Source organism: Podarcis melisellensis (assembly GCF_964234715.1).
Source record: "Podarcis melisellensis genome assembly, chromosome: 2".
NCBI lineage: Eukaryota > Metazoa > Chordata > Lepidosauria > Squamata > Lacertidae > Podarcis > Podarcis melisellensis.
Window position 1 is genome coordinate 10,955,870 of NC_138529.1, and position 14,514 is coordinate 10,970,383.

Here is a 14,514-nt window from a genome sequence, read left to right on the forward strand (position 1 = left end):
TAGATTTATTGCACCTATGTACTTGAATCACTCCTGCAAAATACTGCTACCCTGGTGGCAGTCTGGGAAAGGCACCTTGTTTTGCCTCACTCCCTCTCTACCCCCGTCCAGTTGGGGTTAATCTTTAATTTTTTTTTATTTCTTCCTTTTTTTTTTACATTTGTTTAAATCTCTGCTCTAAACATTTGTAGGCGAGCCTGCCTAAAGGCGCACATGCAAGCATATTTCACGCACTGTGAGTACACACAGGTCTGGGCGTCAGACATTTACAAGCCTGTGGGGAAAGAGGAAGTTGCTTCAGGGAGTTTAGACACTTGGGAGTTTTTCTCCTCTCAGCAGATGCAGTGAGGAACCTTTATAAATAGCCGTCCAGAACGTAGAGGCACCCCATGGACACCAGGCATAATCTCTGGATCCAAACGCTCATCTTTTCCCGGTAAGTTGCTTAACATCCTTAAAGTTTCCATAAAAGAGAATCTATAAAGTTTTTAAGTTGAAATATTTGGGTGGCTTTGCTGTTATTTTTCTGTAGGGGTCTCAGAGATGCGTAGAGTTGATATTAACTTTCAAGTCTGGTTTAGCGCCATGGCTGCTTAGAACAGGGGTAGGTAATGTGGTGATGTCCTTCATGTGTTTTTAACTACATCATCCCTGATCTCAGACCGACATGGCCAGGAGGACTGGTGGGAACTGTAGTTCAAAGCACCCAGAGGTCGTGACATTGGCTGCCCCTGGCTTATAAAGTTGTCTGCAATGGAGCCTTTTCTGGCACAGAGCTTAAACAAGAGAGTAAAGACTTTATGGACTGTATTACTGAGTGTGAGGCTGGTGTTAAAAGCCACAGTGGTGCAGTAAGGATGGGGCGAAGGGAGGAGGCTCATAACTGATCTCTTAGCCCTGAGAATGCTGTTTGAACATGCCCAGACGGCATGCTTTCCTTATTACGTTGTTCATTTATGGGTAGAACACTGCCATGGAGATATCTGGTGCTGTACAATCTCCAGAGTAATTTAAATTCAGTTCCAAGATGGCTTCTTTATTGCACATTTATTGAGCCTCCGTCTTGATTTGTTTGTGCAAAGTTTGTGGGGAGGTCACTTGAATTAGCACAAGGGTGAACAGTGTAGTGCCGATAGATCAGGCATAGGCAAACTCAGCCCTCCAGATGTTTTGAAACTACAATTCCCATCATCCCTGACCAATGGTCCTGTTAGCTAGGGATGATGGGAATTGTAGTCTCAAAACATCTGAAGGGCCGAGGTTGAGGAAGCCTGTTCTAGAGGCTCTAAAGTTGTCAGATTCTGAACTGTGACCTGCAGCTGTGCCTTTAAAAGGGGCTTGATTTTCAGTCCTTAATATGTAGCAATAATTATCTCCATGCCCCTCCACACAGGAAGTAGGCTTCTCCTGTTGATTTCTGCACACTGAGCCAGTATATTAAGCCAGGCATGGGCAAACTCGGCCCTCCAGATATTTTGAGACTACAATTCCCATCATCCCTGACCACTGGTCCTGTTAGCTAGGGATGATGGGAGTTGTAGTCCCAAAACATCTGGAGGGCGAGTTTGCCTATGCCTGTATTATGGCAAGGGTTGGGGGAACATTTTCTTTTTTAACCTCGAGGGTCACGTGGTCTCTGAGCAATCTTCCGGGTACTGCATGCCAGCAATAGGGGAAAGACATGGAGCAGTGAATTTAAACTTCACCTCTGTGCACTAGGCTAACTTCTACACATGCTCACACATTCCTCCGCATTCCCTCCAACATTTATCTGATGAAAATAGGGGTGTCCTATTCAATAATAATAATATGATTTATACTGACTGGGTTGCCCCAGCCACTCTGGGCAGTTTCCAACATATAAAATAATTAAAAAATAAATAAAATGACTTCCCTATATAGGGTTGGGACGCGGGTGGCGCTGTGGGTTAAACCACAGAGCCTAGGACTTGCCGATCAGAAGGTCAGCAGTTCGAATCCCTGAGACAGGGTGAGCTCCCGTTGCTTGGTCCCAGCTCCTGCCAACCTAGCAGTTTGAAAGCACGTCAAAGTGCAAGGAGATCAATAGGTACCGCTCAGGCGGGAAGGTAAACGGCATTTCTGTGTGCTGCTCTGGTTCTCCAGAAGCGGCTTAGTCATGCTGGCCACATGACCTGGAAGCTGTACGCTGGCTCCCTCGGCCAATAAAGCGAGATGAGCGCCGCAACCCCAGAGTCGGCCACAAATGGACCTTTATATAGGGCAGCCTTCAGATGTCTTCTAAAGGTTGTCTAGTTACTTATATCCTTGGCTTACGGGTCACATCAACTTCATACCCTCCAACCTTTCTCCGATGAAAATAGGGACGTCCTAGGGAAAAGTGGGACATTTCAGGATCAAATCAGAAACCAGGGCAGCTTCTGTAAATCCAGGGCTGTCCCTGGAAAACAGAAACACTTGGAGGGTCTGAGATCCTCCCTCTTATTTCCTTATTACACTTATTAGCCACTTGTCACTTTGCATGCACCCTGGTAACGTAACATTGAAGAAAGTAGAAATAATAAATGAAATATAAATGAGAATATGAGAGAAAAGAAAAGATACAATCATGACCATTCCGTACAGCATTTTTAAAAAAACAGCCCCCACCCGCTGGTAGCAAAGTAATAGAAAAGTAAACTACGTTCTAAACCCACTAGCCAGTAGAGAAAAATAAAAGCTCAGACACCGACACCTCCCTTCCTAGCAACGGAATCCCCAGCACAGAAATCATTTATTTAACACTAGCGGGGAGAGCCAGGAGCCAGATAAGCAGGCCTGGAAGATCACTTGAGGTTTCACACGCTTGTGTTTGGCAGAAGATGAGGCCTGGCTTGGGGTCGTCCCCGTCCCCCCGCTGCCCGGTCAGTTGGCAACCCAAAGAAGTTAAAGAGCTAAGCAGAACGTGTGGCTACTTTTCATCATGAAGAGGGGGGCATGTGTGTGTCCATGTTCTACAATACAGTGGTACCTCGGGTTAAGTACTTAATTCGTTCCAGAGGTCTGTAATTAACCTGAAACTGTTCTTAACCTGAAGCACCACTTTAGCTAAAGGGGCCTCCTGCTGCCGCTGCGCCACCGGAGCATGATTTCTGTTCTCAACCTGAAGCAAAGTTCTTAACCTGAAGCACTATTTCTGGGTTAGCGGAGTCTGTAACCTGAAGCGTATGTAACCTGAAGTGTATGTAACCTGAGGTACCACTGTAATAGATCCATTAGGGCTGGTTGCGGCTGTTTGGGCGTTCCCAGCAGCTCAGGATGACTACCTTATCTAGGGCTCTTTTGTGGGGGGCAGACGCCTGCCTTTCTGCCTCTACCTCCCCGGCATTCCGTCTCAAACTTGAAAGCGGAGCCATCCAGGTAGAGGATGGTGCCTGTCAGGACCGATTTGGAGACGTCTGTTTCCGTGGCAACGTCCCAATTAGGCCTTAAAAAGGAAGGAATGGGGTTGCGCTTTGATCTCTCTCTCTTCCCTGGAGAAAGCCGGGATGCAAATGAGAGCGAGTCTTGCGCATGTTGAAACTCGCATGTGGCAGAGGCCTCAGGCGTCCGGCTGGCTGGCAAGGAAATCTTTTCTCGCTCTTGATACACTTCTCATTGGTTCCCAGGTCTTTCCGGCTTTCTTATGTGCTGCACCATGGTGGCAACTGCTTAGCTGGGATGGGAGTCCTTTCACGGTGGCATGTGCCTCTCAGCCGCAAGCTGAATGTGCACTACAACTCTAAGGCACATTCGAAGCACATCCTTTCCCTCAAGGAATTATGTGGTTTTGTTGAGGGTTTTTGCTGGGAAGCATAACTCAGTGAGAGGAAAACTACAGTGCCCAGAATTCTCTGAGGGAATGAATGTGCTTTGAATGTGCCTTAAAGGTATCGTGTGTACGCAGCCTCAGTAGCCCACAGGCAAGAAGCCTGTAAAGGGGGGCAGGGAGATGAGGCAGAGATAACAACAACAACAACAACAACAACAACAACTACTACTACTACTACTACTACTACTACTACTACTAATAATAATAATAATAATAATAATAATTTATACACAACAACAACAACAACTAATTTATACCCCGCCCATGTGGCTGAGTTTCCCCAGCCACTTTGGGCGGCTTCCAACCAAATATTAAAATACAGTAATATATCAAACATTAAAAGCTTCCCTAAACAGGGCTGCCTTCAGATGTCTTCTAAATGTCAGATAGCTGTTTATCTCTTTGACATCTGGTGGGAGGGTTTTTCACAGGGAGGGTGCCACTACCGAGAAGGCCCTCTGCCTGGTTCCCTGTAACTTGGCTTCTCGTAGTGAGGGAACCGCCAGAAGGCCCTCAGCGCTGGACCTCAGTGTCCGGGTAGAACGATGAGGGTGGAGACAGTCCTTCAGATATACTGGGCCGAGGCCATTTAGGGCTTTAAAGGTCAGCACCAACACTTTGAATTGTGCTTGGAAACATACTTGGAGCCAGTGTAGGTCTTTCAAGACCGGTGTTATGTGGTCTCAGAGGCCACCAAGTCACCAGTCTAGCTGCCGCATTCTGGATTAGTTGTAGTTTCCGTGTCACCTTCAAAGGTAGCCCCACATAGAGCGCATTGCAGTGGTCCAAGCGGGAGATAACCAGAGCATGCACTACACTGGCAAGACAGTCTGTGGACAGGTAGGGTCTCAACCTGCGTACCAGGTGGAGCTGATAAACAGCTGCCCTGGACACAGAATTGACCTGTGACTCCCAGGCTGCGCACCTGGTCCTTCAGGAGCACAGTTACCCCATTCAGGATCAGAGAGTCCTCCACTCCCGCCCGCCTCCTGTCCCTCCAAAACAAAAATGCCCCAGTTTCCTCAGCACTTGGCAATGTAGCAGTGACTATGACTACTACCTGGCTTGGACAGACCAGAAGTGGCTTTTTGGGTGGACAAGGAGATCTGAAGTGGCTGCTGGGAAACTTTGTTGCCGTGACAACATTCAGTGCCAAAACATCTGACAAGTTAATTAGGTGTTGTTTGAAATATTTCCCTGTGCCAGCCTTGGAGTCAGTGCTAATTTGTGTGCTTGGAAGCCTGATACGCTTAAACTGAAATCTTTCTCTTACCCATTTCCTTGTAGAGGTAGAATTTTGACCTGCTAGGTCCTGACCTTTCCACCAGAGGGCAGCATAGCCAAAAACCACTTCCTCTCAAGATGGCGGATCTTGCCAACAACTTCTCCTGCTACGACCCGTCCATTGTTGGCTACCGCTACGTGGCAGTGAGTTGGGGCATTGTGGTGGCCATCGTGGGCACAGTGGGCAACGTGCTGACCCTGCTGGCCTATGCGGCTGATGCCAAGCTGCAGACGCGCTTCAACCTCCTCATTGTCAACCTGACTGTGGCGGACATTTTGTACTGCACCTTCCTGCAGCCCTTCTCGGTTGACTCCTACCTCCATCTCCACTGGCGGGCAGGGGCCGACTTCTGCCGTGTCTTTGGGATGTTACTCTTTGTCTCCAACTCCGTCTCCATCTTGACGCTCTGCCTCATCGCCATCAGCCGCTACCTGATCATTGCCAACACCGCCCTCTTTGACCGCATCTTCTCCCGCCTCGGGACGATATTCATCATCCTGGGCACCTGGGTTGCCGGCTTGGCCAGTTTCGCGCCGCTGTGGCCCGTCTACGTCTTAGTGCCCAAGGTGTGCACCTGCAGCTTCCACCGCCTCCGCGGACGGCCCTACACCACCATCCTCATGGGATTCTACTTTGTGGTGGGTCTCAGCTGCGTCGGGATCTTCTACTTCCTCATCCACCGCAAAGTCAAGAGTGCCGCCCGTGCCATGGACCAATACAAGCTGAAGAAGACCAGCTTGAAGAAGGGCCACGTGGCTGGTGCCAGTTTAGCCACACCGGGACGATACCAAGAGCTTGACAGCGGAGTGGACAGCGCAGGTCCTTCCCAGCACTCCTGTGAGGCTCAGTCCTCTGAGTCTACTGCCAGTACCAATCTCCCATCAGCTTCCCAGAATGGCGAAGCACCTCCTAAGAAAGCTACCCCGTGCCAGGCCAAGGACAGCAACTCAGAATTCCGCCGGGTGACCCGCATGTGCTTTGTGGTCTTCCTTTTCTTTGTCATCTGCTACATCCCTTTCCTGCTAATCAACATCTTTGACGCCAAGAACCGGGCTCCAACTGTCTTGCACATGATCGCCGCCAATCTCACTTGGCTCAACAGCTGCATCAACCCAGTGCTTTATGCTGCTATGAACCGCCAGTTCCGCGAGGCTTACAGAGACGTGGTCTACAACTTTGCAAAGAGGTTCCGCTGCCACCGCTAACTGGAAGCCGGGCTGCTCTCCATCACCGGAAAAGGGATACGGTCTTCCCACCAACCCTGGTTTGCCCTCAGGGCTGTAATGTCACCAGAAAGGGAAAAAAGCTAACTGGGTTTTCCACACTGGACTAGATTCCCAGTTCTTTAATCCAGGCCTTCACATGATGCGGGCCCTGTTCTTTTCCTACGGTATATTATTGTAAATTGCATTCCATATTCTGTTGTGGCCCCTATGGGCAATAGGGAAATCAGACTGAACTGGTATAATGGGCCCTGCCTTTGGCATATTGTTGAAGCTGGTGGCGAGGCCTCCCTTCTGGATTACAGAAAAACTGTTTGGACTTGCCAAGCTTCAGATACGAAAGCAAATGTTGTATCTCCACAAAGTCTCTCCTCCCTGGACAACCATCCAGTTTTAATAGGAGCTAAGAGGCTGGAGTGCCTGGTCTGCACTTTGCTGCTGATGGGTTGCATCCAAGGCCCATCGATTTCAGTAGGACTAGCCTTGGATACAACCCCTTCTCTATATCTTTTAACCGTTCTGTTTTGTAAATATGTATTTTTATTTATCACAGCACCACTCTGTTGACAATTTACCTTCTTATGGATCTGACCACATGATGGCAGCTCCCTCCATAAAAGCTTTCACTGGCTTCCCACTGGCTTGCAAAAAAACTTTGCCTTTGCTTTCAAAGCCCTCCATGGCTTTGCCTTTCCTTATCTCTCTGCTTATACCCCCAGCCAGCCCAGTCAATGGTCAGGTGAGATGGGAGTTGTTGTCCAACAACACTTAGAGCAGCGGTTCTCAACCTGTGGGTCCCCAGATGTTGTTGGACTACAATTCCCATCATTCCTGAGCTCTGGCCTTGCTAGCTAGGGGTGATGGGGAGTTGTAGTTCAACAACATCTGGGGACCCACAGGTTGAGAAAGGCTGACCTAGAGGGACACAGTGATCCACCTGTCTATAGCCTTTGCTGATCCAGCACCACTATTCCCAGCTATCCAATAATCTTTTCGCCCCGCAAATGGCTCCACCTGTTCTCCCTGGCTGCCCCTCGTGTTTGGGACTGCCTCCCCAATCACCTTCATGATGGCGCCTCTTTCTCTCCTTCAAATCTCTCCTTCAAACTCCCATCTGTTCCCTGAAAACCTGCACATGCTTTGTACACAGCTTGCGCTCAGTCAGATCATTGGTCTCAACATAACTGACACCGACTGGCAACAGCTTTCCGGGTTTCAGACAGGGGATAACCCCAGCAGTGCCTGGAGATTCCAGGGATTGAATTTGGGACATTCTGCATGCAAAGGAGAAAGAAAAATGTAACAACCAGAACCTCACATGGTGGTTTGCATCAAGGGTGAGAAAATTGAGTTCTGCTGGGATTTCTTTTTTCTATAAAAGCTTGATTCCCTTCATTTCTTGTACATCTGGTCCCCTTTCACTGTCCCCACATTTGGACATCATAATTTAGACCATTTCAAAACCCAATATACCTGTACTATATATTATATTGGTTGCTGGCCTATTTAGAAAATGTTTCACTGTCAGATTATGGCATTTGCATAAATGTTGTCGTTGTAACCTTGAAATAAAACGATCTATAATAATAGCTAATTTATTTGGAATTTATAGACCATGCATCTGCACGCTGACCCAGAGCAGGTTATGTATAGCATGTTACTAGTCAGTCATAGTGCATGTAAACGTTAATTTGGAAATAGTAGGGGTGTCCTGATCTCATTCTCCATACCTAGAGGCCTGTGGGGGGAAATGTGGGTTGGCTGGCATCAACATGTAGCATTGAAGAGTCCAGACGCACCTTGGAGGGGCATTCCTGAGCCTGGGGGCCACCACAAAGAAGGCCCTCTCCTGCGCCGCCACTCCATGGATTTTACAGGGCAGTGGAACTGCAGATCTAAACACCTATGCAAAACAGCACTTCTTCAGGTCTTTGGGACCCAAGTCATTTAGACCCTGATCTCTAGACCTGAGCTGAGTTGCTAAAATGTGACAAATAATAAGAGATAGACCTTGTGTTTCTTCTGATGAGTTCCACCTTCCCTGTGGTTTGCTGGGTAATGCTGTCTGTTAAGATTGCTCAAGAGCTTTGTTTAGCGACACAGTTGCGGCGGCACATCAGGTTTAACAAAGAGTGCAAGCCTTTGCATGTACTTATTTGGCATTCTCACTGCACTTTGAACAGGATGGAGTTGCAAATTCGAGCTGCTAAATAGCACAGCTTTAAAAATGCTCTCTTTTCTCCCGCACCCCCAAACAAGACTCACATGGTCTTGACAGCAGCCTGGCACACAGAAATTCTGGGGATCACCTTTTTCTGTTCAGTTTCTGTTAATTGATTCTCATGGGAAACTTGCAGATTCTGGCTTCAAACAATTAACTCAAGGCAGTGTCAATTTACTCTTGGCAGAAAGCCCAGGTCAGCTTGACCTAGAAACTGCTTACTCTGATTGGTTAACGACCAGCATTCAACTCTTAACTAGGGATTGCTAGCTCAGTTTGATGTGAGGTGTGTTAGGAGTAGAAGTGCTGTGTATGGTTTTGAGAGAGAGAGAAAGAGAGGATTTATTTTGCTTTTATTTGTATGCAGAAACTCTGCTGGTTTTATTTTCTCCTTTTTAATAAATCCTGTAAATAGTTATTCTGAGTCTAGCTGACTAGTCATTACTGCCGCAACTAGCTTCTTCGCTGTGCAGGAAAACTCTGCTACGTTTGGGCTAAAGCCAATAGGGCTATGCCTGACACTTCAAAGTTCCAAGAGGTTATGGGTGTTGTGCTGCCAGCCTGAGTTGTGGTGGTGTCAGCATCAACGGTGTTGATTCCAGTAGTTCCAGAAGTTGTTGTTCCTGGCTGGTTCCTGACCGTGGTGAGCTGGTGACGCAGCGGACAGAAGGACAACAGCTGCAGCATGCTAGTGCTGGGTTGCTGTGGTTCCTGTTTTCTCTCTCGGTGGTCGTGAGTGGCTGGTTCCCGGTTCCAGGGACATCGCTCTCAAGATGGCCTCACAACCAGTTCAGATGGCTTTTGAGCGTCTGAATGACTCCAATTACTTGCTGTGGTCGGAACGCATGCAGGCAGTGCTGCAGAGGGATCGTCTCTGGCAAGTGGTGAGTAAGTTTCCTGCGAAGCCTGATGATGAAGACCTCGATAAAGACCAAAGAGCAAGGGCCACAATTGTCTTGGGGCTGGAAGATTCCCAGTTGCCGTATGTGAGGGGAATCAAGACAGCTAGAGGTGTGTGGCAAGCACTTAAAGAACTCCATGTGCGTGAGACAGCGGTTTCCAAGCTGTTCATTCGCAAGGCATTGTATAAGGCAATGTTACAGCCTGGGGTTACAATGCAGGAACACCTACACAGTTTACAGTTAAAGTTTACTGCGCTACAGGAAAGAGACTGTGCGTTAGACCAGCAGGAGAAGGTGGTTATTATTTTGAGTTCTCTCCCGGAAAGCTGGGATAATTTAGTTTTGTCTCTAGAAGGCATACAGGAGCGTGATTTATCAGTCAGTTACGTTACTGGGCGTTTGATTGAAGAATGGCAGAAGAGGCAAGAAAGATCGTTTGCTGCAGAGGCTTCTACAGGCGGGCGGTTTGGAAGGAGTTCTCATGCCGTGCCAGAGGTGAAGCAAAAGCAGCGTACCGGTGAGGAGTCAGCGTTTGCTGTTAGGCGTTGTTTCCGATGTGGGTCCTCAGCGCATCTAAAACGACAATGTCCGGAGTTGGTCAAGTCTAAGTTGCCGGTGCAGGAGCAGAGACGAGATCAGCAGCAGCAGTGGAAAAAGAAATTCTTCAAACGAAAACAGTCGGCTCAGCTGGTGACCGGCGAGGTCAAGATTGCTGATGAGAAACAAGCGGTCTGGGTGGTCGATTCGGGAGCATCTCGCCACATCGTAAACTCAGATGACTTGTTTGTTTCCAAGAACTCAGCACAGCGCAGTCAGGTGGCTCTAGCAGATGGAAGTACTTCCGAAGTGATTTCAGGGGGTGCAGTTTTTGTTCCTTGTCTTCGTGAATGTCTGCAAAATGTACTGTGTGTGCCTTCATTAAGGAGCAATCTGATGTCTGTAGATTGTTTGCTAAAAGCTGGGTTTAAAGTGTATTTTGAAGGAGACAGTTGCATCATTAAGAAGGCTGGTGAGATTTTAGGCACTGCTAAGTCAGAGGGAGGCTTATTTTGGCTTAAAGCAGGATCTCAAGTTGCAGCAGTAGTCAGTAAATCTCAGCCTGCAGTGAACAACAAAGCTATACATGACAACTGTGTGCACTTATTGCATAGGAAAATGGGGCATGCTTGCTGGAAAAGTGTACTAAAAATGTCTGAATTGGCTGATGGGGGTAATTTAAAGAGTTGTAACAAGTACCTTGATTGTAATGTGTGTAAAAAGGTTAAAACCCACAGAGTCTCTTACCCCAGAAGTGACAGAGTTAGTGAGTCACCGCTACAGCTGGTTCACATGGACGTAATTGGTCCATTTCCTGTAAGCAGGGGTGGATCGCGTTTTTCATTAACAATTGTGGATGACGCCACACGTTACTCTTGGGTTTTTCCCATGAAGAATAAGGGTGACGTGTTCACTAAGTTTAAAGGCTGGGTGGCATCTGTGGAAAGATTTCTGTCCACTAAACTTAAAAGGATTCAGACGGACAGAGGTGGCGAATTTATGTCAAATGCCTTTAGAGATTGGTTACAGAAGCGTGGCATTGGGCATAGAAAAACAAACGCTTTTTCCCCAGAGGAGAATGGCGTTGCAGAGCGAAAAAACAGATCTTTGCAAGATATGATGTTTGCCATGCTTGATGATGCTGATTTGCCCATGTCTTATTGGGGGGAGAGCATGCTCACCGCGTGTTATCTCCAAAACAGGCTCTTTCATCAAACAATAGGTACAACCCCGTACTTTAAATTGTTTCAGAAAAAACCCAAAATTGACCATTTGCATGTGTTTGGATCAAAAGCCTGGGTATTAATTCCAAAACAAATGAGAAAGAAGGGAGATCCCAAGACCAAACAGTTAGTGTTTGTGGGTTACCAGGAGCTGGGAAAAGGTTTCCGCTTTGCTGAAGGGACAAATGGCATTGTGATCTCCAGGAATGCCAGTTTTTGTGAACATAGTGGCTGGGAGAGACTACATGCCAATACTGAGGTTTGGTTTGAACCTTCCCAGGAGCTTCATGACTCTGAAGGTAGACACAGGGAGTCAGATTCTGAGGGGGAGGAAAGTTCAGATAAGAGCTCTCAAGAAAGTGGAGTTAGCCAGAGACCAGTTGCTAAGCAACAAAAGAGAGGTCGTAGTTCTGAAGAGGAAAGTGGGTCAGAAGAAAAATTTTCTCCCAGAAGATCTAAAAGACAAAACAAAGGAGTGCCTCCAGTGCGTTTTTCTCCTGATACTGCAAATGTTTTTAGTGTGATTGCAGAACCCAAGAGTTTTCAGGAGGTGTTAAAGTTACCAAAAGAGGAGGCAGAGCTCTGGAAACAGGCAATGGAGGAAGAGATGTCCTCTCTGAATGAGCACAAGGTCTTTACACCAGTAGCAGCGCCTGAGGGGGCAAAGATTGTAGGCTGCAGGTGGGTGTACAAACTTAAACCTCTGGTGACAGGAGAGTACAGCTGACAATTGTGTTTATGTACGTGGTACAGGCAGTGATCAAGAGTTTTGTCTGATCTATGTAGATGATGTATTGTATGCCTGCAAAACAGATAAACAAACTAAGAGGTTTGCCAAACAATTGTCCAGTAAGTTCAAAGTGAAAGACTTAGGCCCGGTTAGGACATATCTAGGGTTGGAAGTGTGCTGGGCCCAAGATGGCAGCTGCCTAATTAGTCAGCAGAACAAAATTAAACAACTACTGACTACATACAGAATGCAGGATTGCAAAGGGGCAGTGGTGCCTATGGATCCAGGTTTCATAAAAACACTTCATACAGATGAGAGTCCTGAATTTGAACATCCTGATGTATATCACTCTGTAATTGGAAGTTTATTGTATCTAGCACAGTGGTCCAGACCTGATATTAGTTATGCAGTAGGCATATTAAGTAGATTGGTCTCAAAACCCACACTAAATGCCTGGAAAGGGGTAAAACAAGTTCTGAGATATCTCAAACAGACAATTGGCTATATGTTACAATTAAATTCTTCAGAGGATGAAATGTTGAGTTGCTTCTGTGATAGTGACTGGGGAAATTTGCCGGATAGAAAATCTGTCACAGGGCTGGTCATAATGGTCGGTGGAGCTTTAATCAGCTGGCGGTCACGCAAGCAAGACGTTGTAAGTGTGTCATCAACGGAATCAGAGTACGCCGCATTGAGTGAATTGTGCAACGAGGTGATTTATTTCAAGCATTTGTTAGCAGATTTAAATGTAAATTGTGGAGAACCAGTACAAGTTTACATTGATAATCAAGCTTGTATAACTTTAAGTAAAACAGAGGGTTTCAAATCACGTTCTAAACATATCTCTGTAAAATACCAAAATGTGCGTTGCTGTGTACAAGACAATATAATCACCTGTACTTATGTATCAAGTGAAGAAAATGTAGCAGATGTGTTAACTAAACCATTCGCAAAGGTAAAGAACAAGCGAATGTGCAAGGGTTTAGGTTTGCTGGAAAAATGATCTTCTACATAGGTGTATTTGATGTTAATTGTCCAGCAGAATCTGTGAGGGGGTGTTCAGTTTCTGTTAATTGATTCTCATGGGAAACTTGCAGATTCTGGCTTCAAACAATTAACTCAAGGCAGTGTCAATTTACTCTTGGCAGAAAGCCCAGGTCAGCTTGACCTAGAAACTGCTTACTCTGATTGGTTAACGACCAGCATTCAACTCTTAACTAGGGATTGCTAGCTCAGTTTGATGTGAGGTGTGTTAGGAGTAGAAGTGCTGTGTATGGTTTTGAGAGAGAGAGAAAGAGAGGATTTATTTTGCTTTTATTTGTATGCAGAAACTCTGCTGGTTTTATTTTCTCCTTTTTAATAAATCCTGTAAATAGTTATTCTGAGTCTAGCTGACTAGTCATTACTGCCGCAACTAGCTTCTTCGCTGTGCAGGAAAACTCTGCTACGTTTGGGCTAAAGCCAATAGGGCTATGCCTGACACTTCAAAGTTCCAAGATTTTCTTCACCAGGGTGGCCACTTTTTGTTGCCTGTGTGCCATTACATTTCCTCATTCATATTCTGGCTGCTAATGGCACAGGTGACTTTCCTGAACCCCAATCCATAAAGACATGCTGTGATACTTTCCAGTCCTATCTCCATGATTTCACCTTCGTTTGGTTTGCTCTAGATGGGATCTAGGGACGCGGGTGGCACTGTGGGTTAAACCACAGAGCCTGGGACTTGCCAATCAGAAGGTCAGTGGTTTGAATCCCTGTGACAGAGTGAGTTCCCGTTGCTCGGTCCCTGCTCCTGCCAACCTAGCAGTTCGAAAGCAAGTCAAAGTGCAAATAGATAAATAGGTACCGCTCCGGCAGGAAGGTAAACGGCATTTCTGTGCGCTGCTCTGGTTCGCCAGAAGCAGCTTAGTCATGCTGGCCACATGACCCAGAAGCTGTACACTGGCTCCCTCAGCCAATAAAGCGAGATGAGCACCGCAACCCCAGAGTCGGCCACGACTGGACCTAATGGTCAGGGGTCCCTTTACCTTTACCTAGATGGGATCTATATACTGCTTTTCTCTATGCCACAAAAAGCTTCCCCTGCTTAACTGCTTGCTGCAAAAAGGGAGAGGAGCAAGGCCAAAGGGGGGGGGGGAGGACAAAACCGAAGTCCACAATGATAGAAAACGTGAGAGCTACCAAGCCTCATATTCTTTCTGTACGTGAACCAGGAGCTCAGTGCCACAAAGCTGTGCCTCCAGTCTATGGCCTCCACGTTTTTAAAAGCTCTCCTCCTTGACTATAGCAGCCTATATAATTAACTTTCATTGCAATGCTCTTTATTTATTTAAGGCGTTTATAATATTTCATCACGTTCGTCCCGGGGTAAGTTTACAAGGTAAACTGAAACAAAGCCAACAGGGGGGAAATTCGGTGAAAATCAATCAGCAACAATTCCTTGGTGTTACTGGTACAGAACACCTTGGCAGGTAATCGCTGGGTGTTTGCTTGGTGTCAGTTCATGTGGAAATGTGGAAATGTCTCTGCGTGAATGTTGACATGGCTGTGTGCAACGTCATAGT

General features: G+C 46.7%; 1 protein-coding gene and 1 long non-coding RNA gene across 4 annotated transcripts in view; both read left to right on the forward strand.

Moving 5' to 3' along the window:
• The first annotated feature begins 223 nt into the window (after nucleotides 1-223).
• The window catches only part of GPR84 (G protein-coupled receptor 84), a 144,710-nt gene continuing 130,419 nt past the window's right edge, over nucleotides 224-14,514 (forward strand). Inside the window, exons 1-3 of one of the 3 annotated variants that reach the window (XR_014165123.1) lie at nucleotides 224-436; nucleotides 5,117-7,116; nucleotides 7,237-7,926. Coding sequence is in view for 1 of the 3 variants with exons in the window: in XM_081898865.1 (XP_081754991.1) it covers nucleotides 5,192-6,319 (1,128 nt within the window). In the remaining 2 variants the exon portion in view is untranslated. Of the gene's footprint in view, nucleotides 437-5,116; nucleotides 7,927-14,514 lie in introns of those variants that run through there. The other 2 variants (XR_014165122.1, XM_081898865.1) reach the window with 2 other exon arrangements.
• Nucleotides 11,783-13,329, forward strand: LOC309362740. Its single transcript, XR_014165101.1, has 2 exons — nucleotides 11,783-11,905; nucleotides 12,034-13,329. It is a non-coding gene; the product is annotated as an uncharacterized lncRNA (long non-coding RNA).